The sequence below is a fragment of the Harmonia axyridis genome, chromosome 5 (assembly GCF_914767665.1).
Source record: "Harmonia axyridis chromosome 5, icHarAxyr1.1, whole genome shotgun sequence".
NCBI lineage: Eukaryota > Metazoa > Arthropoda > Insecta > Coleoptera > Coccinellidae > Harmonia > Harmonia axyridis.
Window position 1 is genome coordinate 3,294,045 of NC_059505.1, and position 24,150 is coordinate 3,318,194.

Genomic DNA, 24,150 nt, shown 5'->3' on the forward strand with positions numbered 1-24,150 from the left:
TCATCGAAAAATTGTTCATATTTTTCAGAATATAACACCGCATTATCGCGTAAGATGACCACTGCTTGGTGGGATTTCCTTAAGATAAAAAACCTCGGTCGAATGCCTCAACCTTCAATTTTAGTTATCACCGAGCTTTGCCTTATTGTGTTTCTATAAAATATCAACAACGATGAATGCACTTAGTGTTATGCCGGTAGTTCTGTGTCTTTTGATAATTTTTGTATATTTTTACCCTTCTGAATGTCTTGATTTCAAGTATCATAATAATAAGGAACTGGAGAGGGTGATGAGAAATTTTTCAGTAATCACTAAAAATATTCATACAAACTTGTATTCCATTGGCAGGTCGACCAACGGTAAGAGTAAATATAATAGATAAAAGAAAAAACTTCAAAAACTTAATTAAAAGAATTGTCATATTGAAGCAATGTTGATATTAACCGATATAATCATATCGGTATTATAACAAAAAATACAATAATATTTCAGTAATAGGTAAAAGTTTTGAAACTGCTGGAGCCATAGTGTGTCCAAACAATTTTTTTATATTGGAAATATTATATTATCTCCTTTGGCTATTATTTATCTACCTCAAAAATTATTTATACCGAGGTCTTAAAAAATAGTAACATTCCTAATTTGGTTGATGAATACAGAGTGATTCACCGCGATGGCCTGTTAGACGTTGATGGAAAACTAAACATAATTTCGTGCTGAAAATTTGCATGTTGGGGTTTGAGACAATGATCTTTCTCCCTGAAATATTTTTAGATCTTTTACAACTTCCGGTTATACCGGAAACGGTATTATGTATTATTATATCACTAGATACCTTTTTTGATGACAATTTCAGCAATATGCCATACTTTGGGCAAAAACTCAACGGTTCATGAGTTAATAGTATTCTTATGAAGAAAATAGTGGTGACTAGGATTCACATTTGTTTGAATATTTCTCCAGAAAAAGTTTTTTCGAAAAAACCTTTCTCTTTTTGAAATCTGCAAGTACGTAGTATTATAAGACTGATTGCAGTTTGGATCAAAAATGTACATCATGAAGATTATGAACTTGGGCAACTCAAATTCATCAAAACTCAAAATTTTCAAATTAGAACCTATATTTTTCATTATTTCAGTCTATTCAAAATTAGTGGGGGCTACTTAAGTAAACCCCTGTACCCAAAATGAATACTTGTGGAGTAATCGTGGAAGAACTTGAAATGAGAAAAAACCGCAATTTCTAACTGGTGTGGAGTAGTCTGTGACTTCTGGAAAACACAGAGAGAAACTAAAATTCGATATTTCGATAACCAAATTTAACATTTCATGAATTGTAATTAATTGTTCGTTGAGATTGTTGGAAATCCATAAACGAATACAATTTTCAATTACGAATAATTCATAACAATTCATGAAATGTAAAATTTAGTTATGGAAACATCGAATTTCAGTTTCTTTCTGTATTTTTCGTCATAAACTACTCCACACAGTTAGAAATTGGGGTTTTTCCTCATTCAAAGTTCTTCCTCGATAACTCTTGGAATACATTTTTGATCGAAACTGCAAACAGTCTGATAATACTACGTAATTGCAGAATCCGAAAAAATAAAGGATTTTTCGAAAAAAATCTTTTCTCCATAAATATTCAAAAAATTGTGAGTCCTCTAGCCACCATTTTTTTCATAAGATTAATTCACGAACCGTTGAGTGTTTACTCAAGGTATGGCATATTGCAGAAAATTGTCATCAACAAAGCTATTTCTTTTCCACTTTTTTTATTCCAAATTTATAAAGCAGTTATTCTATCGATAAATGGTAACTCTTTTCACTAGATTTTCAAATATTTGTGATTTCTATATAATAAACTCAATTGATTTCACATTATTCAATTTGTTTCAACTGCTATATTATTGAATTATTATAATGAAACTTTCAACCGAGAAAATCTTTTTCTGCATTCCTAAAAGTCTTCATAGTTTTGAAATGTATTTTGTAATTCAGGAGAAAATTCGAGCTATGGTGTGATTTTTCTTCTTCTCATAAAATTTTTTTCAAATTTTTTTTTTTGGGTTGAAGTTATTTTTTGAACATTTTCAGGTCTTCCATTATGGGTTATGGAAGTCAATGGTTCTAAAACAGCTAGGTCTGATCTCCCTAATATCAAATTCGTCGCTAATATTCATGGTAACGAGGCTGTTGGAAGAGAACTACTTTTACATTTCATGGAGGTGAGTATCAGAGGAATTGTCCTTTTTATTTTCAATGATGAAAAAAAAGTGGAAAAAATTAACAAATTTTTACTCTTTACGTTTATGAATAGGTATGTATGTTGAATCAAAAAATTCAATGAAAAATCCGTCCATCCACTGTCCAGAACATTCATCGGGAGTTTATGCAACTTTTGTTTCCACCAGCTCAAGAATATAATCCATGAAATTACAAATAAGGGAAGAATTGAAAATTGTTATTTGTTTCACTAGGCAGCAAAATAGTGAATTGACTGCCGAGGCTGATAGATCATAGCCGAGCGAATAGCGAGGCTAGGAATTCAGCCAAGGCAATCAAACTATTTTGCTGCCGAGTTATTTAATTTTTCTTCGATTGTTTATAATGATACATCTAGGATATTGTATTTGCAAATTATAACAATTCCCACAATCTTTCTTTTTTTCCTGTAGTGATAAATCAAACGAAATTCGATAGAAATCTCAATTGATGGAATGGTTGGTTGCTATGGAAATGTAAATGTCCATGATAATTATAGTTTTGACAACTTATGGAATAACGGACAGTTTTTTGGAAAAAATCGGATATGAAAATGTCGAATGTTTTATTCGCATTGAGAATTATCTCTTTGCTGTTCAGGCAGGAAAATAGTTATATTGCTGCCTAGACTGGCAAAGTGATACTTTGCTGATCGATATGTGTCTGCAAAATCAATATACAGGGTGTCCCGTGAAGACCACGTCAAACCGAGGGAGAATGTAGATCAAAGGATAACCCACCTGCTAACACAAAATTCCCATTATAAAAGTCTTACCGTTTTCGAGATATTTTTTTTTTTTTGAAAATAATGAATATTTGCCCCTTTCAATAGTTTTGCCCTTACGGTTGCTACAATTTTACATCTTTCTGGTTAATTTTTTCAGTAAAATATTGCAGAAGAATGATTTCAACGTTTACATTAAAAACATCCCCCGAAAATTTGAAAGGGGGGCTAAGATAAATATTTTTATTGGAAATTTTGGTATTGGATTATTTTGTTCATGAAGTTTAGCCCATCGTAGTGGAAAAAAAATGTACCGAGCTACTGCTGCACATTACACCAATAAATTGTCTATTTTATAGTGATTTCAGAGAGGTATCACACAAGTAATTTGTTATTCGAAAAAAAAAATATATGGCTGTTTTTATCCAAATGGGTACGTTTCTGACAATATCAAGTTTGTCAATTCTGTTAAGAAATCTTCGATGTTGCATTACTTAGTGAACAATGGCAATTGTTTACGTGCAAAAATATTACTCGCATAATTATTCACCTCAACGAAATTCAATTTTGCCGGCAAATTTTGGAAAACATCATGCAGATCCAGATTTTTTTAATAAGATCATTGTCAGAAACGTACCCAATACCAAAATTTCCAATAAAAATATTTATCTTAGCCCCCCTCTAAAATTTTCGGGGGATGTTCTTAATGTAAACGTTAAAATCATTCTTCAGCAATATTTAACTGAAAAAATTAACCAGAAAGATGTAAAATTGTACCAACCGGAAGGGCAAAACTATTGAAAGGGGCAAAAATTCATTATTTTCGAAAAAAAAAAATATCTCGAAAACGGTAAGACTTTTATCATAGGAATTTTGTCATAGCAGGTGGGTTATCCTTTGATCTACATTCTCCCTCGGTTTGACGTGGTCTTTACGGGACACCCTGTATACTAATTGATAAAGAAACTGCAACACCCAAAAGGAGCTGTTGAAAGTTTTTTGGTAAAACATAGATAGGATAACAAGGAGTAAATAATACCTAATAATAATAATAATAATAAAGTTTATTTCATAAATAAACACTTTACATCACGGAGGTACATGAGGTATGACCTGTATGTGATATTAACTTAATTAAGATTTCTGAAATAAATAGTTGAATGATTGAAATTTTGAGAAAAAAAACGAAGGGTTCACAATTTTTTTTAGTAAATATGTTGATTATGTCCACCGCGATTATCTATACACTCTCCAACACGTCTCAGCATTGATGCAATAAGATGGTTTATTTCTTTTTGAGGGATACTATCCCAAGCTACAATTACTTCATGTCTCAGAACCGCCAAAGTCCGTGGGAGCTGGGGTAAATTTTCAATCCTTCGACCCATGATGTCTCCAACATTCTCTATGGGCGAAAGATCGGGAAATATGGGCGGCCATGGTAAAATATTCACATGGGTTGCTTCGAAAAAGTTTGCACTAACTCTGGCAACATGAGGTCGGACCTAAAGACTAAAGGTGGCCTACTTGCATGTGCAATACCATAAGACCTACTGTCCGGTGTAAATGACGCTCAACATCAAGTTCACGTCTTTCTCCCAGACGACGTCTAACCCTTCTTCGGCCATCATGTGCACCCAAGGAGAATCGAGATTCATCAGAAAAGACGAATTGATGCCATTCCACATTCCAATATTGAAGTTCTCTGCACCACTGTAATCCTTGCCGGCGATGCTCAACCGTCAGAGTTAACACAAGATGGGCTCGATAATGCTGCAGTCCAAAAAACCTTATCCCGCGGTAAACCGTTCAGACAGTTAAAGGATGGCCTTGTTCTCCTAACCACTCATCAGCCAAAAATCTATATTTACCAAAAAAAAATTAAAATTTAAACAGCTCCCTCTGAGTGTTGCAGTTTCTTTGTCAGTTCGTATATGCTGTCAATCGTAGAAAAAATTGATTTCTCGAAAAATCAACAAAACATAAGCAAGAAACCATTTAAAATTTGCAGTGTGTTTTATAATTATTTCTTTTCCGCAGTATTTGAGAGATAATTATGGCAAAGATCCTTCAGTGAGTTGTCTGCTGGATAACTCCCGCATTCACCTGTTGCCTAGCCTGAATCCTGATGGGTTCAGCATATCTACTGAAGGTCAATGCGTTGGTGAGCATGGTCGTCTGAATGGCGTCAATGGCAACATGGAAGATTTGAACAGAAATTTTCCCGATTATTTCCATCAGGATCTAAATCCTAGACAACCTGAAACGGAAGCAGTGATGGCCTGGATGGATAAAATACCATTTGTTTTATCTGCTGGATTACACGGAGGAGCCATGGTAGCAAATTATCCTTTTGATTCAGAAAAAGTGACAAGTACGTATTTTTCATTACTTTCCATATGCTAATGTAGAGAATGTATGTATAGGAGTTGACTCATCTACAACGGCAATAGGTACCGATTTAAGTTCTGATTAGGAATTCTGATACTTGAATCATATCAAACTACTTGATTTTTAGCAGTTTTATTGTGTAGTTCCAACCGCATATAGTGATTCTCTCTAAAAATTACTTTTCAGAATCGACACCAGAAAAATTCCCATCTCTAACACCAGATAATGATGTATTCCAACATTTGGCGAGAACTTATGCGAGAAACCATCCCAAAATGAAAATAGGACTCTGTGAAGATGATACAAAACCACAAACTCCATATTTTGAATATGGTATTACTAACGGAGCCGCGTGGTATTCTTTTACAGGTATGATATTCATTTCCAGAAGATTACTAGGATAGAATAAGGATGAGATAAATGATATAGATATAAAATAGACAAAAATATGAATTGATTTTTTCGTTCAGAATCTTGGCTCTACCAAGTAATCAGCCTGTCAAAAAATTCGACAGAATCAACAGTCAGTTAGAATTTAGATTTAGATTTAAGGAAGGGTTCCATTACACTGCGACCTATAGTCTATTGTGTCCCCCATTAGAACTCGACATTTGTCGTCGAAGTCTACAGCTACCGTTCTTTTTCCATAGTTCTGATGAACCGCAGTATCTGGGATGGCTTCAACGAGATTACTTCCTCACTTCTACAAGTCTCTTGTCTAAAGCATTTTTTGCGTTGGCTATTACTAGCCAATATTACTAGCGATCATACCATCACCAGGTGATCCGGAGTTTCTTCCTCCTTCCCACAGAAGTTTTCTGCTAGACTCTTTCTCATAAGGTGCTTCCTGAGGCGGCCATACCCTGTAAGGAATCCAGTGAGGAGGTGTAGCAAGTATTCTTGCTGAGATCCAGACACTTCTAAGATCTCGCACTATCAAAGTTTCGAAGAAACTTTCTGAAATGATCTAACCTAAGAAGATTCCGTCAGAGTGTTTTTCTTGCGGGTTTTTTCCCTCTCCTGAAATTCTTTCTTATACCACATATACCTACCACAGAAAGGTTCTGGGTCAAGTAAAGCAGTTTGTGCTCTTTTTCTGGCAAGTTTGGTGGTTTCTTCATTTCCTTCAATTCCAGAATGATCGGGAACCCAGACTATAAACAGACATTGTTATTCTTATCTATTTCATTGAGTTTTTTTCGGCACTTTAGAATCGATTACAGCTTGATAACCTTGATAATTTGGAGTCAATATGTCTGTCTAAGAATTCAAGTGCGTCCAACTCACCTAAAATCGGAATTGGTAGCCCTTTGGATGAAACCAAGAACCAAATTGGAAAGAAATGTGAACAGTTCATATTAAAGCCTCTTCTCTATTTTGATTTGGTACTTATGACATTATTTTCAGGTGGCATGCAAGATTACAACTATTTCAAGAAAGGGTGTATGGAAATCACTTTAGAAATATCATGTTGTAAATATCCATTACCTCAAGAATTGAAGAAACTCTGGGAACAGAATAAGCAGGTAATAAGTTCATTTCAGAATCAGAGAAAAAGTATTTACAACTCCGTCTTCTATTTTCAGTCACTCTTAAGTTACTCTTTGGAAGCTTTAAAAGGTGTTTCAGGCCAAATTCTTGATAGTTTAGATGAAAGGCCAATAGAAAATGCAAATATTGAAATTATAGGGAGGAACATGACTTTCAAATCTTCTCAAAATGGATATTTCTGGAGAATACTGCTACCAGGATTTTACCAATTAAAGGTGGGTTCTATGAGCGTGTATATCGATTTAGCTATCAATGCAATTTCTTGATTTCAATACAAAGTGAGAGTTATGAAATGTAAGTCCAAAAATTACTTCGTTTCAAATTGTTTATGTATTTCTTGTGCTTCGAATTCAAGACATGAATGATCTTGACGAAAGCCTTCATCTTCATATTGATAGCTGAGTGTTGCCCTTCATAATCTGTACATATTGCAGGTAGAAGCAGTTGGATATTATCCCAAAATTGTTACCTTCGAAGTGAGAGACCAAACTGGAATAAATTGCCCAAAAAACACAAAACTTCGAATTTTTTTGATAAATATAACAACGCCAATAAGTGCAGCCTTGCAGGGATCCGAACCTACAGATGGATCCGGAGTTGTACACCATGCGTGGAAGGCAGTTCAATCCGAGTCTCAAAGGGACAATAGACAGGTAAAATTCAGTAAAATTCAATCCAAAAATTATCTGCCAATAGTTGAAGCACCCAGTGTTGCCAAATCGCGAATTTCAATCTGAACTGCAAATTTTTTTACCTTGATCGGATTATTTTTTCGTATTTCACTCTACATAACAAAGGTTATGGTAAAATAGGCAAAAGGGTTTCAGGAGAAAATTAACTAGAAACTTCGTTGACATTTTGTTCGTTTTCCCAATTTTGCCTTCAAAAGTTTACTAACTGCGTGACAAAATTTGGAAATCACTCAAAAAACTATTAGAGCTACAGCAAATCTGTTTCTGTAGTGAAAACCGCAACACTAGGTATATCTAATCATAACTGAGAAAAATTTCAAAACCTAGGAATTTGATATAACCTGCACATAGCTACTGAATGACACTCGGTAGAATGTAATAGTGTATGACCATAAAAGCAATAACCAATGTATTTTTTTCAGGGGCGTATACTGAATGATTCTGAAAAAAACACTTATCCATTTCCTCTAACCCCAGATAAAGAAAACGAAATATTCAGAATGATATTCGGCGATCCAAAGGATTTCAATAAGAACATAACTGAAGATGACATAAGAAACATCATGAGAAATGAAATGAACATAACCGACATGTCACTTTTCGATTCGACATTGAAAGATTTCGATAAGAAGAACGAAACTGAAAAAATCAAAGTGCTTAAGCAACTATCGGAAACGTTCGATGGAGTTCTTCATACCTTCACTTCAAATTATACAGTTAGGGAATATATGCGGACAACACTACAAATAAAGGACTTCACGCCATACGAAGAAATACTGAAGAATTTCGATGAAAAATCTGGCACAGAAAAGAGAAAAGCATTGGATCAGCTTTTCCAAAAATACAAAGAGATATTGAAGGGAAAGAATAAAAAGAACAACAGTAACTCAATAACATTGAACACGATGAAGACAAATGCTTACATATATTCAATAATGACAATCTGTATTATATTATTAAAATAAAATTCCAACATAGATGAGAGCACAATATTTTACAATTGAACAATTGAAATATTTCCTGCTGTGAACCACCATGGAATTCAATTCGTAGTCACACAAAATTTCTTGATATTTTATTCATTAGATTGAAACGATATCATCGTCACTTCAATAGTTTTATTCTCTTTATAGAAATATTTTTCTGAATATATTATGTTAAATACAACTATTTGAGTATATTTATAAGTTGATTATTAACCAAGTGAGTGCATGAAATTTCCATTTTTCGAGCATAGATGAGGGAGAAAATGACAAGAGTTTTCATCACCTTCTTTTCCTAAAAAAATCATCACTTCACCATATGTGTGCTATTTTCGTTTTTGTTATATCCTAGGAAGTTGTAATATAGATACGCATGCACAGCTTCAACTTCTGTGAAACCTTTATCTAAACTCTTACTAGGGATTCATCAAGCCAAGTAGCTTGACATTTTAATCAACTACTTGAATGGAAAATCAAGTTCGTGAAAAATTACATACTTGAACTTGACTTGATTCGATTTCAGATATTTGTTGCTTGACTTGATATCAAGCTACTTGATATTTCTTGAGCTTGATATGCACACGTCGCACGGCATATATTTTTGCAATCTCGTGGGACTAAATAAGGGGATTCCTCGAGCGCCGAGAGACAGAAGCATTTGCCAGTGTGACTTTTTGTGTTTTCTCACATTTCTATGAAATCTATTGGTAGATTTTGGTAGTTTCAGAAATATCTTTCCAAACTTGGCCAAAATGGCTAAGGATTTTTTATCAACGCCAGCATCTTCAGCTCCTGTTGAAAGACAATTTTTCAGAGCTGCTCTTACAGTTACAAAAACCCGCAATAGGTTAGGCGACAAATCTATTATGAAATCAAACAAAGCCTGGAGGTTTCCCAATATAAGGAAATTGTATTTTTTTATTATTTTTCATTTTGTTATGATTTTATTTATATTTCTATTTCAAAAAAGTGGATATTTTCGGTTTTTTTATACCTACAATAAGTTTAAAAAATAAAGATTTCTTCTCATTTCATCATTTTTTTATTGATCTGACACTAAACAATAAAACTCAATAAAATCAACTAACTTGATATGATTCAAGTACTTGATAAATAAATACTTGACCTGAGCTTGAATTGAAACCAAGTAAAGCTGAAGCCAAGTAGCTTGAAAAACAAGCCAAGGCTTGAATCCCCAATTCCATCCAATACTAACACTGTTTGTGTAGATCGGAAAATTTTTCAAATAACAAAAAAAATTCAGATTTCTAATTACTCTAATCTGCTATCTGCTGTCACAGCGTTGATGACTAATCAGTGGATCTATTTTATCTCTACCACGAAATTTTTCGCTTCACACTTTCATAAATAACGTTTAAAATTGGAGTTTCTATTTATAAGTTAATCATGATTATTTCGGTCTATACGTCACTGTTATTACGCTTTTCTATGTCACTGTGGCGTATAAGCTACTAATCGATAGTTGGAAGAGCTGTTGAATAACAGTTCACATTCTCAATAGAGTGTCTTATTTTATTACATATTTAAGAGGCGATAAATTTTTATAGTTGGCTATAAGATGAAATTCTACACAATTATTAGGTGTAAAGTAATGAATTAGACTTTGAAATATTCAGAGTATTCATTGAAGGATTTGATTGAGCGTTGAATTTGGAACTGATAAATGTTAAATCAATCGTGACTGTATGAAACAGATCTAATTATAATTATCAATATCCGATATGTTTGATGTGAAGGGTTTTCCAATAAGAGGTTTCATTTTGACAAAAAAAAAATTTTAAAAGAAATTAATGAAATTTTCAATGTCCAAATCGCACATTTGGAGCTGTATTTCCCCACTAATACGAATTCCATCTTCAAGGACTCGAATCGATTGTGGATCGTTAGCACTGACCTTATCTTTTACAGGGCCCCGAAAAAAAAGTCTGAAGGAGCTAAATCACAAGATGTCGGTTACCAATTGAGATCACTTCTTCGAGAAATTACAGGTCCAGGAAACTTTTCTTGCAAAATTGCGATTGTTTTATTGCTTGTGTGGCATGGAACGCCATCTTGTTTGAAATTTACGTTGTCCCTTTTATCATACAATACTTTAGTTTTGCGTAGTGCAAAATTTTATCATTTCAGTAGCGAATTTTAACTATTTCAATGCTTTGTTGAAACGTGCATCATTCCATTTTTATAATGGCGTACTTTTTACGTGTCAAATGTCAAAATATGACAGCTTCAAAGGTGACAGCTGCTTAGGTAGCGGGATATTCAAAATAAAACCCCTTATCGAAAAACTCTTCACTCGGTTGTAAAATTCCTACTTATTTGGACGTTCTTGCGAAATTCATTAAAAAATCATATCAATACAAATATGAATAAACGCAATAAGCTTCTAATTATACGCTAGTGCTTTCCATAGAGTAATAAAAATAGATAGAGGGAGTATACGTAATTTTCAAATGTCCCCAACATGGTTAGATTACGTTGTCGGATAGTGATATATTTTCAAATCCACAATTTTACTATATGTATCGTTATGAATGTATATTATATTGAATGAAATATATTTATTAGAGTGATTCCCGATTGAATATGCAAATTTGAATATTTGGAATCCGATATTTTTCCTATTGATCGAATTCAAAATAAGCAGAATATTTATTATTTTCTGTATCTACCAGCTGAAATTCAAGGTTTGGCAACTTCTGCTCTCCTAGTGTCATCGGTTGTTGCACGTCGTTTGGCGCGCTTAAAGTTTGTTTTTTGAATTACTGATATATTTAGGTATTTATTTCAATATATTTTGAGTTAATATGAAACGTTGATTCACTATGGGACATAAGAAGTGCGTTCTTTGTGGAGAAACTCGCGAATTGAGTAAAATATCGTATCACTGATATGTTTTCATTTCCGCGCGCTTCATGTCAAATTTGATAGTTCATGTTGGGGACAAAATTTGCTAAATGAAAATGGCATATGCTCCCTCTATCTATGTCCATTACTCTGAGGTGCTTTCAAATTTTTTCATTGATTATCATAGTAAAACAACTATTCTTCAATGCTACGATGATAAATTGGTATTTCATTCATTTAATTCAAATGGAAGTGTATTAAACTGGTAATTAATAATGACGTTATATATCAACGATTCTTGTTTCAGTAATGGCAAAATGTCCCTGAGGATTTGAAATTAATTACAGGGAGCGTTCTAGGGAAAATAATATTCATAATTCGCTACCCAAAACTGACGATCCAAGCTCTTGGTTTGAGTCATAGAGTAATAAGCATAGATAGAGGAAGTATACGAAATTTTTACATGTCCCCAACATAGATTACGTTGTCGGATTGTGATATATTTTCAAATCCACAATTTTACTATATCGTTATGAATGTATATTATATTGAATGAAATATATTTATTTGAGTGATTCCCGATTCAAAATGCTAATTTGAATATTTGGAATCCGATATTTTTTCTAATTGTCGAATTCATAATAAGCAAAATATTTAATTTTTTCTGTATCTACCTGCTGAAATCCAAGGTTTGGCAACTTTTGCTCTCCTACTGTCATCGGTTGTTTCACGTCGTTTCGCGCGTTTGAAGTTTGTTTTCTGAATTTCTGATATATTTAGGTATTTATTTCAATATACTTTGAGTTAATATGAATTGTTGATTCACTATGGGACATAGGAAGTGTGTTTTTTGTAGAGAAACGAGTGAAATATCGTATCACTGATACGTTTTCATTTCCGCTTGTTTCATGTCAAATTTGATAGTTCATGTTGGGGACAAAATTGCTTACTGAAAATGACATATCCTCCCTCTATCTATATTTATTACTCTGAGGTTTGAACCCTACACAATTAATAATTGGTAATGAAAAAACAAATAACTGAAATTCTAAAACAAAATTAATTAAACCAATTAATCGAAATGCTGATTGAACACTAAAGGTACATATAAAATCTAACAATTCAATTCTGAAAAATTAAAAAACCAAAATAAAAAATCTAATAACTAGAATTCTGATTGAAGTCTTTATAAAATCTTGGAAATTTAATTCTTCTCCCATTTTGGAAATTTCGTTTTAAATAAGCGGACTCTTCATGATTATTTTTACGTTCCATTAATATTAGTCAGAATTCAGTCCATCATTATCTCAAGAAACGAAGAACTGAGAATTTTATTTTAATCTATAAACCCAAGAAATAGACTTAAGGCTGAAATCTCCGTGTTCAACAAAGTTCTCGAAATTTCTAATCCAAAAAACCTATTAATTCAGAAACATGAATCACAGATCTCATCAGTAGTAAAATTGTCTCGAGATACTAACATTTTGATTGATAGTTTTATTTAATGGTATAAATTCCGTAGAACATTCAACTGTACATCTCAAAATAAAGCGAGACAGCAGTTTTAGAATCGAACGAAACGCTCGACTCTACCAGACGCTCGAAATGCTGTGATATACATAACATGCCAAACAACGAATTGCACTGGCAAAACTAAACTCGATCATTAGGAACTCGATCATTAGGGAGCAAAGTGACATGATTCCCAAAGTGGAACGTTAATTATACTCTAATACAATTAAAAATTAAACATATACCGAACAAGTGCTGTGAAAAAAAATTGAGTGTATCGTTCAAAATTGTGCGGTGATAGTTTCAACCCTAAAACGCTAAATAAAAACTTACAAATATGTCAGAGCCTGCAGTACCTGTTATTCACCATGAAAAAACACCTTCAACACCATCCATCAAATCCAGCCTCAGCGTACCTTCCAGAGATACAGGGCAGCCAAGAAGAGTGGGTTTCCAAAGACCAAGACCAAAGCTGAATATTCCATCACCGCAAACCCCATACGGACCTAAAAGTGCTACTTTAAGTGTTCTTTCTGGTACATATGTGAGCCAAAATAGTAGTTTATATAACAGGAAACAGTCAGTTTTTATGTTCAACAATCTTAGGGATTTTACTAAAAGTGGATTGGATGTTGGAGAAAAATCAGCGTTGTGGTTGTATACGAAGTTGAGATCGTGGAGTAGGAGGTGGTTTACTCATTTGTTTTTATCTATTGTGCTTGTACTTTATACAATAGGAGGAGCTTTAGTTTTTGTTGCAGTCGAAGGTGAGTGGAATTCTTTTTTTATTAGATCTGAAATGTTTCACAAATTGACCATTTAAAGAGAATACCTAAAGTGATTCTTCATCTTTCAGTTGGCACAATTATTCTCTATACTCCCGCGAAGTTGACAGTCATCTTTTAGGAATTCAGATTATTTACATTTAGCAATTTTTCAATTGCAAGTTGAATTTCTTAGACCGAATGTTGGAAATGTTGCATAATGTTTACGGTGACACGAAATTTTAAAAATAAGAAAAGCACACTTGTGAAGTCAGATGCGCACTTGTTCAATATTGTGTTCATCCAATTTTTTGAGGAAAATTCGGATGTTAATGTTTTGATTCCGTATTCTGAACAAAAATCTGGATTAAAAACTTCAATACACTCATTTATCTTGTTTCTGGGCCATTTTCTTAAGGAATCCAAGAAGCATATGAAAATACATGCACATACTTGAGAGGTTTGTTTTTTACCACTTCAATATAGATATGTTGTTATAAATGGTTTTGCAAAAAGGGGATTCATTTTGAATAGCATCCTATCTGGGCAACTGTAACTTTTGAAGTTGCCATCTTTAGGCATTTGACTAGTAAAAACTACGCCATTACTGAAAAAGGAACGATACACGTATCAACAAAGCAATGAAATTGTAAAAATTCACTACAAAATTTGTGAAAACTTTGCAGTCACAGTTCGCAAAACTAAAGAACTTTTGAGTCGTTGTGAAGCATTGGGACAAGTTAGTGATGTGACGAATCGAAACCGTGTTGGTCGCTCTAGATCGACTGAGACTATTGCTGCTGAAGCCCGTTTGTCGATTTCTCGTCGATCTTGGGAATTAGGCTACGATAAATAATTTTTTATGGCTAGAAATGAAAGATTTTGATGTGGACGATGTTTATTTTCAACAAGACGGTACTACGTGCCACGAAACAATCGAAATTCTGTCCAATTGGCCACCTAGGTCTTGTGATTTTACAGCTCTAGAAATTTTTCTTTGGGGCCACATAAAAGGTAAGGTCTATGTCAATGCCGTACCATCGATTGAAGACCTTAAAGATGGAATTCATGAAGTTATCTAGGACATACAGTTGCAAATGTATGATTTGTTCATAGAAAATTTCATGAAAAGAATATGAAGAAAATACAAAAAGAAAAAGAAGTACGATTTCCTAGTGTGTAATATCATTCGATATTAATTATCTATCTGGTTAATGTATCAACAAAAATGCCATCAACATAACCATTGTCAAACAGAAGATTTCCACGCTATTTCATAGAAATCATAATCGAAAGTAAACCAAGGAGAATGCATGTCATCAAGGGAGAGTAGCGATATACCGGTTTCATCCTTATTAGGGTGTAGCGGTATATCGCTACTCTCATATGAATCATAATCGAAAGTGAACCAAGGAGAATGCATATCATCAAGGGAGAGTAGCGAAATACCGGTTTCACCCTTATTAGGGTGTAGCGGTATATCGCTAGTTTGCACATGCACACAACCAAATAATTGAGTCTGTCAGATCGCTTGAGAACATTGAGATTGTATAGGAGCTTCACACTTGCATACAACATGGTGTTCTGTCTTTCAAAATGTGTTCGTTACTTCATGTTCACTTGTTTTTTCCGATCATTCATTGAAGCCAATTCTCTCGACTACCCTCATTAACATCCTTATAAGTTGGCAATTGTCCACGAATCTTCTTAACGCTTCATTTCTCTGAGAAAAGTATTGCGAGACATTTCTCGGAAACATTTATGCGGAGTGCGGACGCAATTGTTTTTTTCAGAAATGAAACCTATTTATCGTCTTCACCTCAAACGACTTCACCTCAAACGATCAATGACTCTCCAAGTCTTGGCCGAAGAAACTGTCAAAGCAACATAGGCTTCGATAAGTATCATTATTATAAAGATTATTTTCTAAAATTGGACGAAATTGAAATAGTTGTGGCTTCAATTTCCAAAAGCGTGAAATCATAAGATATGAAATATTCAAATTATGTAGATAATTAGGTACCACACAATACTTCCAAAATCTTCCTATTTTTATTATCATTGTTCTTTTTAAACAATGCTACTAGGAAATACCCCGATTAGAATTAAAATCATGTAAGATATTTGCTTTTATATAAAATTATGTAGGTGTATAGTTATGACTTGCATTAATAAATAATCGTATGGAGGTAGTTGGCTCATGTAGAAAAACTTGAAGTGTTTTGACGAAGGCTGGACTATTTCCAGCAAAAACAATTCACTTAATTGCGAAATATTTTGAATTTTCGATACATCATATGAGGAATATTACCTTAAGAAAATAGATAATATCATCACCATATAATATGAATTATAATTTCTTTCTCCTTGAAACTATGCTTCCTCATTTTTCGCTAGTGAAAGAGTAACACTCCACATTTTCGGTCTCAATGAATAAGGGCCAGTATCTCCACTTCGTATGAAACCACCACCTCAATACTGAATTGGGGGATATCTAAAGGGTGTTTTTTTAGAGCTATAGAACTTTAAATTGCAATAAAACAACGATGGATTATTCGATTGACATGAATTTTATTTATCCGCAAGATAATCTTGTGGCATTACATTTTAAATATGATTTCTGGCATATGACTGCCACAGCTGGCTCGGATGTAGTCCAATCTGGGCGTCCAATTTTCGATGACTTTTTCCAACATTTGTGGCCGTATATCGGCAATAACACGGCGAATGTTGTCTTCCAAATGGTCAAGGGTTTATGGCTTATCCGCATAGACCAATGACTTTACATAGCCCCACAGAAAGTAGTTTAGCGGTGTTAAATCACAAGATCTTGGAGGCCAATTCACAGGTCCAAAACGTGAAATTAGGCAGTCACCAAACGTGTCTTTCAATAAATCGATTGTGGAACGAGCTGTGTGACATGTTGCGCCGTCTTGTTGGAACCACAGCTCCTGGACATCATGGTTGTTCAATTCAGGAATGAAAAAGTTAGTAATCATGGCTCTATACCGATCACCATTGACTATAACGTTCTGGCCATCATCGTTTCTGAAGAAGTACGGACCAATGATTCCACCAGCCCATAAAGCGCACAAAACAGTCAGTTTTTCTGGATGTAACGGTGTTTCGACATACAGTTGAGGATTAGCTTCACTCCAAATGCGGCAGTTTTGTTTGATGATGTAGCCATTCAACCAGAAGTGCGCTTGATCGCTAAACGCGATACGTATTCCGCACAGAACCATTATTTTCGAAATAAAATTGCACTTTTTGCAAGCATTTTTCAGGCGTTAGTCATGATGAATTGCCAAACCAAACTGAGAATAAATCTTTTGACTGTTAAATCGGTTGCCATCTTGAACAGTAATGCCCACTTAAAGTTATATACCTCGAAAAGAAACACCCTAAATATATTTCTACTTCTTATAGAGACTTATCGATTTTCGAAAGTAAGAGTTCAGCAGATAGCGGGCTCTTCAAAATTAAACCTCTTATTGGAAAAACCTAAGAATATGCTGATATATCACGAATATCTTTTTTTTCAGGTTATAATGAAGATGTGATCCTTCTTCCAAATATCCAGAAAGAAAGGTACTCATTAATACGTAGTTTAAGAAAATATGCAATTACAGTTCCAGAAGAAAAATCAATTGGAGAATATGAGGGTTTAGCTTATAGAAGATTGAAGGAATTTGAAGGATTAGTGATAGACGCTTATTCAAAAGACAAACTCATTGTTTCTAATGGGGGAGAGAAGAAAATATGGACTTTTTTCAATGCAGTCGTATATTGCAGTACTATATATACAACAATAGGTAAGTCTTTGGATTAAATCTAGTTCCGATATTTTTCTCTGGTTCTGATCCTAAATTTTGAATGAAACTTGAAATGTTAGGATACCTACTTCAACTGGATTGGAACCGCTGTCACTGAATATTAGTAAGTCGACGATAAGCTACATAAAAATTTTGCATGAAACTTTAAATTATTGTAAGTCTATATCCAAATGCAAAATTCATCTCAATCAAAGATGCAGTTTTAAAATTACAGTCACAAATATATTTGTGACTGTATGTTGTATTTTTGGGAATTTTCCTTTGATTAGTGCATTTATACTTAGTTATACTTTGAACATAGGCATTGCCAAAACGTGACGTTTTTAAATTTATTTGGAATGAAGTTGTCAAACTCAATCGTGTTGTCATAGTGATTGATTATTGCACTGAATGCAATTATTTTATTAATATAATATTCAAATGATAATGGGGGCAATTGTTTCATATAACACAAAATGAAAAAATTTCATTGGTTGTTAGAACTATCAAAAAATTTTCAGAAAAATTTTTCTATTATACGAAGAATGGAGAATCGACCAATTAAATAATGTCATCTATAAATCCTTCTTCAATTTATCCCAGTATTCACTGATTACTAATGACCAATGATTTTGCTAAAACTGCAATTTCCAAACATTTTGAAGAGTGCATTTTTTCCATGAACATGGCATAAACTACAGAACACGAATGACATGAGAAATGTCAAAAAATAATACACACTGTTGCCATTACGTCAATTTCAAATGGTATAATTTCTATTGGAAAACCTTCAATTCGATTTCAATCAAACGATTGACTTGGAATCTGAAAAACGGGACAAGGTACTTCACCGGAGGTTAGAAAGTAAACGCAACATACACCTCCAGTTAAATATGTCATCAAGCTAAGAGATAGGTCACTAGAACTGAAATGTTGGCAAGATTTCATAACACAGCTCCACTATTCTAAATATAACTAGTCTGAATAAAATGGATTCGGAAGATGGACCGGTCGCGAAAATCACGGATAAAGATGTCGATATATCTAGAATTGAGGCGTTGGTAACACCCGAACAAGTTTTAAGTGCGAATGTGGCAAGAAAAAGAAGAAACCTAACAAGAAATCAGTCCTTAAACACCAGAAGAAACCGAGCACAAACTCCAGTCAGGGATATGTCAGCTGATAATGGCGAATCCGATGCAGAATCTGTCAAAAAACGCCCGAAAACTCCCGAAAGACCACGTCGAAAAACGAGATCCATCGAAAGGAATGGTTTGTCAACAAATTCATCGCTCAAAAGTGAACCATTAACAAACACCAAAGGACACGAAGGTAGGGAGCTTTCACCCAGAAACTTCTTAGAAGACCTCAAAGATAAGACTGGAAATTTCGCTGAAATTGCCCAAAACGAACTTAACGGTCTCCTTAGCAAAACAAAGAAAGGCATTACATCAATGACTGACCATAGTCGTAGATTCAGAAAGAAAAAATCAAGAGAAGAGACTCAACGCAGCCAATCAGTTCCTTATCAATTCACAGAAGAAGAACTGATGGCTAGTTTGAGGAGAAATAATATGATAAACGGGGTGCAAAAGAGCTCATCTTTCAGGAGATTATCCGATTGTAGTCAAACATCTGACAGTCCTGAGATTGACAGACCAAAAACGAAAACATTCAGACCAGAAGTACACGAACTAATTCGAAAACGTCGAAAAATAAAATCGAAAACCGAATCTAACATTTCAAATAAAATAATAGAAGTACTAGATCCAAAAACCAAAGATATAGTATGCACCAAAACAATAATAAAAGGACATGTTGGACTGAAGGAGCTATTCATTGTACTGAAAACATTCAAAATAATCGAGATCAGTAGGGAATACAGGAAATATAAGGAAGAAATGAAACTTGAAATACGGAGGATCAAAATTTTAAGAAATAGATGTTTCAACGAATTGTTTGTTGTTATTCTATTCTGTGGTATAGGTGGATTCATTTTTAAATTTACTGAAGGGGCTTTTGAAAACTTTTACAAGTGTGGAGTGAAAAGAGTTAAAAGAGACTTTATAGATCTTTTATGGATAAGAAGTCATAGTATGAGGGAAGACGAATGGAAATCGCTTGCGAGGAACAGACTTAGGGTTTTTGAAGAAGAGTTACATACTGCTCATGAGGCTGGAATGACTAGTTACAGTGGTCAGAGATCATGGAGTTTTCTGAATGGCATTGTATATAGTATAACTGTAATATCAACCATAGGTGAGAATATTTTATTTTTGTTTTGATTTTATTTACATGAATTCTTGGGTTTATTTTCGTTTTGATTTATTGGTTTCAATAATAAACTTATGGATCCGTTCGATGTAAATACTTTCAGAATCTTCACCGAGACGTTCAAGATCATATTTCCAATGGAAAAACGGATCCATATTGAAAGAAGATTGAGAAATATTATGAAAGGAAGACAACACAAAGTAATCTCTTCATTATTCTCATTTATTGAATTTATTAAATTACAATTTGAAAAGGACTACCTCATCGATTGAGAAATAAGTTCGCATTTGTAATATTTGGATGTCGACTAGCAATTTCAAGTTTCATGCAAAATTTCATGTTGATTGCATCGTTAGAACCATAGAAGAGTCAAGCGAAAAAAACTGATATTTACATGCCAGTGGATTCGATATATTTGAAATTTTGCGAATTGCAAGCTCTATACAAAATAGGAAATTCAATTCGATAACGAAAAAATAATAAATTACCGTAACATAAGATCTAACTGCGATGAAAAAAGCTAATGGTATATTGTGCAAGAAATGGGGAAAGTCCAACTATTCTTGCGAGTGTGGTACGAGCATGAAAGGCGAGTGCCGCAAACAAACGAGCGAGAAAAGGACTTTCTTCACATGTTGCACACTATACTTTTCCTACAACTGCACAAATTTCAATAATTCAAGTAATAGACTTAATTCGAATCAAAATGGCTTTTGTTGACAGTATGTGCTAATTTATTGCCATTTCCATAGAAACGACTCAAAAGCCCAATTTCATTGGTCTACCGAGCGAGGTGTGGGCAAAGTGCCGTGAGAAATAATATTTCCCTCAGTATGAGCAGAACATAGTTTTGAAATTGAGTAAGCTATGAAGAATACGCTACTTTTCATAGCAGTTGTAGGAAAACATTTTTTTGCACCAGAACGTCGAAAAGCCTGATGCGGTTCCTAGATGTGAAAACGCGGTTTTTTTATGCAACAGTAAAAAATATTAATGAACTTGATCATAGGCTATAAATATAGGGATTATTCAAATTGTTTGTTGAATTTCCACCACTCGATCATTGAATCATATTTATCAATAGGTTTATTTATAAAGGTATTACACTGTAGTAAGAGTTCCTGCCCAATTTTATCAACGGAACGATATAAAGATGAAACAGAATTTTGTCAATAAATATTTCTCGAGAAATATACTTAATCTTAATTTTTTTGATACTTTGATACGACTTTCTGTCGTATATTTTTCTTTATTCAAATTCAAGATGATCAAAGCAATTCACCTTTCTATCGACAAAAAGTCTGAATCAAGATTCAGTTAATCAATTATAAAAAAATATTATTCTTTTTAAATGATCCAATTGAAGTACCTAACGCAAAATGATTTACCGTATCTGATGAATGTTAAAATTTGCTATAATGCTCAACAAATATATTAATTCTAAAGAATGAAAATTTGGATTTTTTCAATCATCAAAAAATTATTTTTATCCTTTTTTGTTGCAGGATATGGACACATATATCCTACCACCATGACAGGTCGAGCCATAACTATAGTTTATTCATTGATAGGAATACCTCTGTTCCTTCTAGCTCTAACCGATTTCGGTAAACTCTTCACTAGGTGCATAAAATTTTTATGGTCTTTTGTACGAAGGTTGTATTACACTGGGAGCTGCAGGAGTGTTAGAAAACAAGCTCAAGTTCAGGTGAGTCGACTATCATGTTCATAAAGCGTTCTGTTTTAAATTCGATATTTAAAAAAATGAGTACCTATATTTCATGAGAAATCACATATATCTACAATATCGGCCATAAAAATCATTAAGTTCCAAGTAAGGATTCACGGATTGGCTCTATTTTCAAACTACTTGACTTGAGCATGACTTGATTTCAAGTCAAGTTGTAGTTTTTCAATCTCAAGTCAAGTATTTATTTATCAAGTACTTGAATCATATCAAGCTACTTGATTTTTAGCAGTTTTATTGATAGTGTCACATCAATCAAGAAATTATGAAATGAGAAGGAACCTTCTTTTATCCATTGAAATTATTGTATAAAAGTACCGAAAATATCAACTTTTTTGAAATAGAAACATTACTTATACACTATAAATCATAAAAAATAAAGTTTCTCAATATTGAGAAACCTCCAGGCTTTGTTTGATTTCATACCTAATTTCCCATCCAGGATCTAAGACACATGAGGCATCTCATAGATTTGTCGCCTAACCCATTGCGGGTTTTTGTAACTGTAAGAGCAGCTCTGGAAAATTGTCTTTCAACAGAAGCTGAAGATGCTGGCGTTACTAAAAAATCCTAGGCCTTTTTGGCCAAGTTTGGAAAGATATTTCTCCATCTACCAAAATCCTCCAATAGAATTCTTAGAACTATGAGAAAACAACTAATAAAGTCCCACTGACGAATGCTTCAGCCTCTCGGAGCTCGAGGAATCCCCTTATTTAGTCTAAGCGCGTACGAGATTGCAGAAATATATGCCGTGCGAAGCGTGCATATCAAGTTCAAGTAATATCAAGTAGCTTGATAGCAAGTCAAGCAATAAATATCTAGAATCAAGTCAAGTCAAGCTCAAGTATGTAATATTTCACGAGCTTGATTTTCAACTCAAGTAGTGGTTAAAATGTCAAGCTACTTGGCTTGATGAATCCCTAGTTTGGAAGCATGTATCGTCCCGGGTTTACTCATGTTGTACATAGTTTTTACTGATCAAATTCCAAAAGATGACAGCTTTAAAAGTGACAGCTGCCCAGATACCGTGCTATTCAAAATGAAACCTCTTATTAGAAAACCTTTCAACTCTCGAGCCCTTTTGTATGTAGATATTCAACTGTGATCTTGATTGCAGGAAATATTCAAAGGAGCCCAGATGATGTATGAGACCTTCAGACGTCCTTCAGCCATTTGGGATCCGGAAAACCCTGTAGCAGTAGCTACACCGCAAGAAACACCAACTACACCAGCACTATCAAACTTCGAGATAGACGATCAGTTCAACTTGCCAATTTCCGTAGCCATATTCATCTTGCTCATGTATATATTTTTTGGGGCTTTCTTCTACGGGTTTATGGAAGGTTGGAACTTCTTTCAATCGTTTTATTTCGTCTTCATTTCGATGTCCACGATAGGTTTTGGTGATATGGTGCCAAATAACCCGCTATGTACAATTATTTCAATAGTTTACCTCGTCTTTGGTTTAGCATTAATGTCTATGTGTATCAATGTAGTGCAAGAGAAATTGAGTGATACCTTTAAATCTGCATCTGCCAAAATAGGTGCTTCCCTTGGAGTAACAATGGCTGCTGAAGATGGTAGTATTATAACAGTTCCACCTGATCCTGTTGAAATGCCGTCGATACATGAGAATACTGTAGATAAAAATATTTCTGACGAAGTTAACGACCAAGAGAATAGAAATAAAACGGATTTGGAGCAGACAGAAAAGAGCTAGGGTGCAAAATATATGGAAATTTTTATCGTTATTTTTCTGAATTATTCAAATTTGTCCTATCTGTCCTTCCCCATATTTGGCCAATACATCCGAAGAATGATATAGAAATCTTTGAAATTTATTCCAAATAACTTGCATTACGAAAATTGGATGCAAAAAAATCAGGAATGTGCGAAGAACATTTAGGTATATGGGAACACAGCAATCGAATTTTCCTGGATGAAAGAAAATCACCTGAAAAATTCAAGAAATTATGAAGAAAATAGTTGAATAGATATGAGTTTAGATGAATTTTAATCGATTTTTTTTTTCACCGATACACGATGGTCGAATTTCAACATATATATGTTCTAACCGAAAAGAATATGGAATATATACATACCTATATTTTTGTGATATTCTATTATTACGATCCTCATCCAATTTGTTGTGGTTTAATAACTAACCATACAAAGTTTCAAAATCAATAAAGAAAAATATTGTTCTAAATATTGAGAACAAAATTCACATATTTTCGGAACTCTTGAAAGGATTTAAGAATGGACATTGTATAATCAACTGGCGCATTAGGACTTCAAACATATCCTATCCTATCCTATATAGAATTCGATCAATTACAGCCAGTGTAATACCTAATTTTTCAAAAAAATTTTCAATGAGAATTTTTGCATTATATCGTGCAAATGAAATACATTTAAATACACACTCCAATAAGAAAACTAAATATATAAATACAAGAAAATGAGTTAATTTAATATAATAATAATAACTTTATAGGTTCATCATAAGTATATACTTTAGTTGATAATGATAGGTAAAAGTATACAAATATTTGTAAGCTAAAC

The 24,150-nt window shown here is 33.7% G+C and overlaps 2 protein-coding genes across 3 annotated transcripts; both read left to right on the forward strand.

Moving 5' to 3' along the window:
* The first annotated feature begins 75 nt into the window (after positions 1-75).
* Positions 76-8,609, forward strand: LOC123680026 (carboxypeptidase D-like). Its single transcript, XM_045617663.1, has 8 exons — positions 76-359; positions 2,100-2,230; positions 5,032-5,365; positions 5,569-5,751; positions 6,790-6,908; positions 6,969-7,148; positions 7,368-7,586; positions 8,048-8,609. Exons 1-8 carry the CDS (start codon positions 173-175, stop codon positions 8,588-8,590), a joined length of 1,896 nt encoding a protein of 631 aa, XP_045473619.1. The 5' UTR covers positions 76-172; the 3' UTR covers positions 8,591-8,609.
* A 4,524-nt stretch (positions 8,610-13,133) lies between these two features.
* Positions 13,134-23,694, forward strand: LOC123680297 (TWiK family of potassium channels protein 18-like). Of its 2 annotated transcripts, XM_045618117.1 has the most exons (4): positions 13,134-13,752; positions 17,295-17,564; positions 21,344-21,546; positions 22,703-23,694. In XM_045618117.1, the coding sequence occupies exons 1-4, from the start codon at positions 13,323-13,325 to the stop codon at positions 23,303-23,305; spliced, it is 1,506 nt and encodes a 501-aa protein (XP_045474073.1). In that variant the 5' UTR covers positions 13,134-13,322; the 3' UTR covers positions 23,306-23,694. The 2 variants fall into 2 exon arrangements, with proteins under 2 accessions (XP_045474073.1, XP_045474072.1); XM_045618116.1 differs by lacking the exons at positions 13,134-13,752; positions 17,295-17,564 and adding an exon at positions 18,534-19,823.
* Positions 23,695-24,150: the final 456 nt, after the last annotated feature.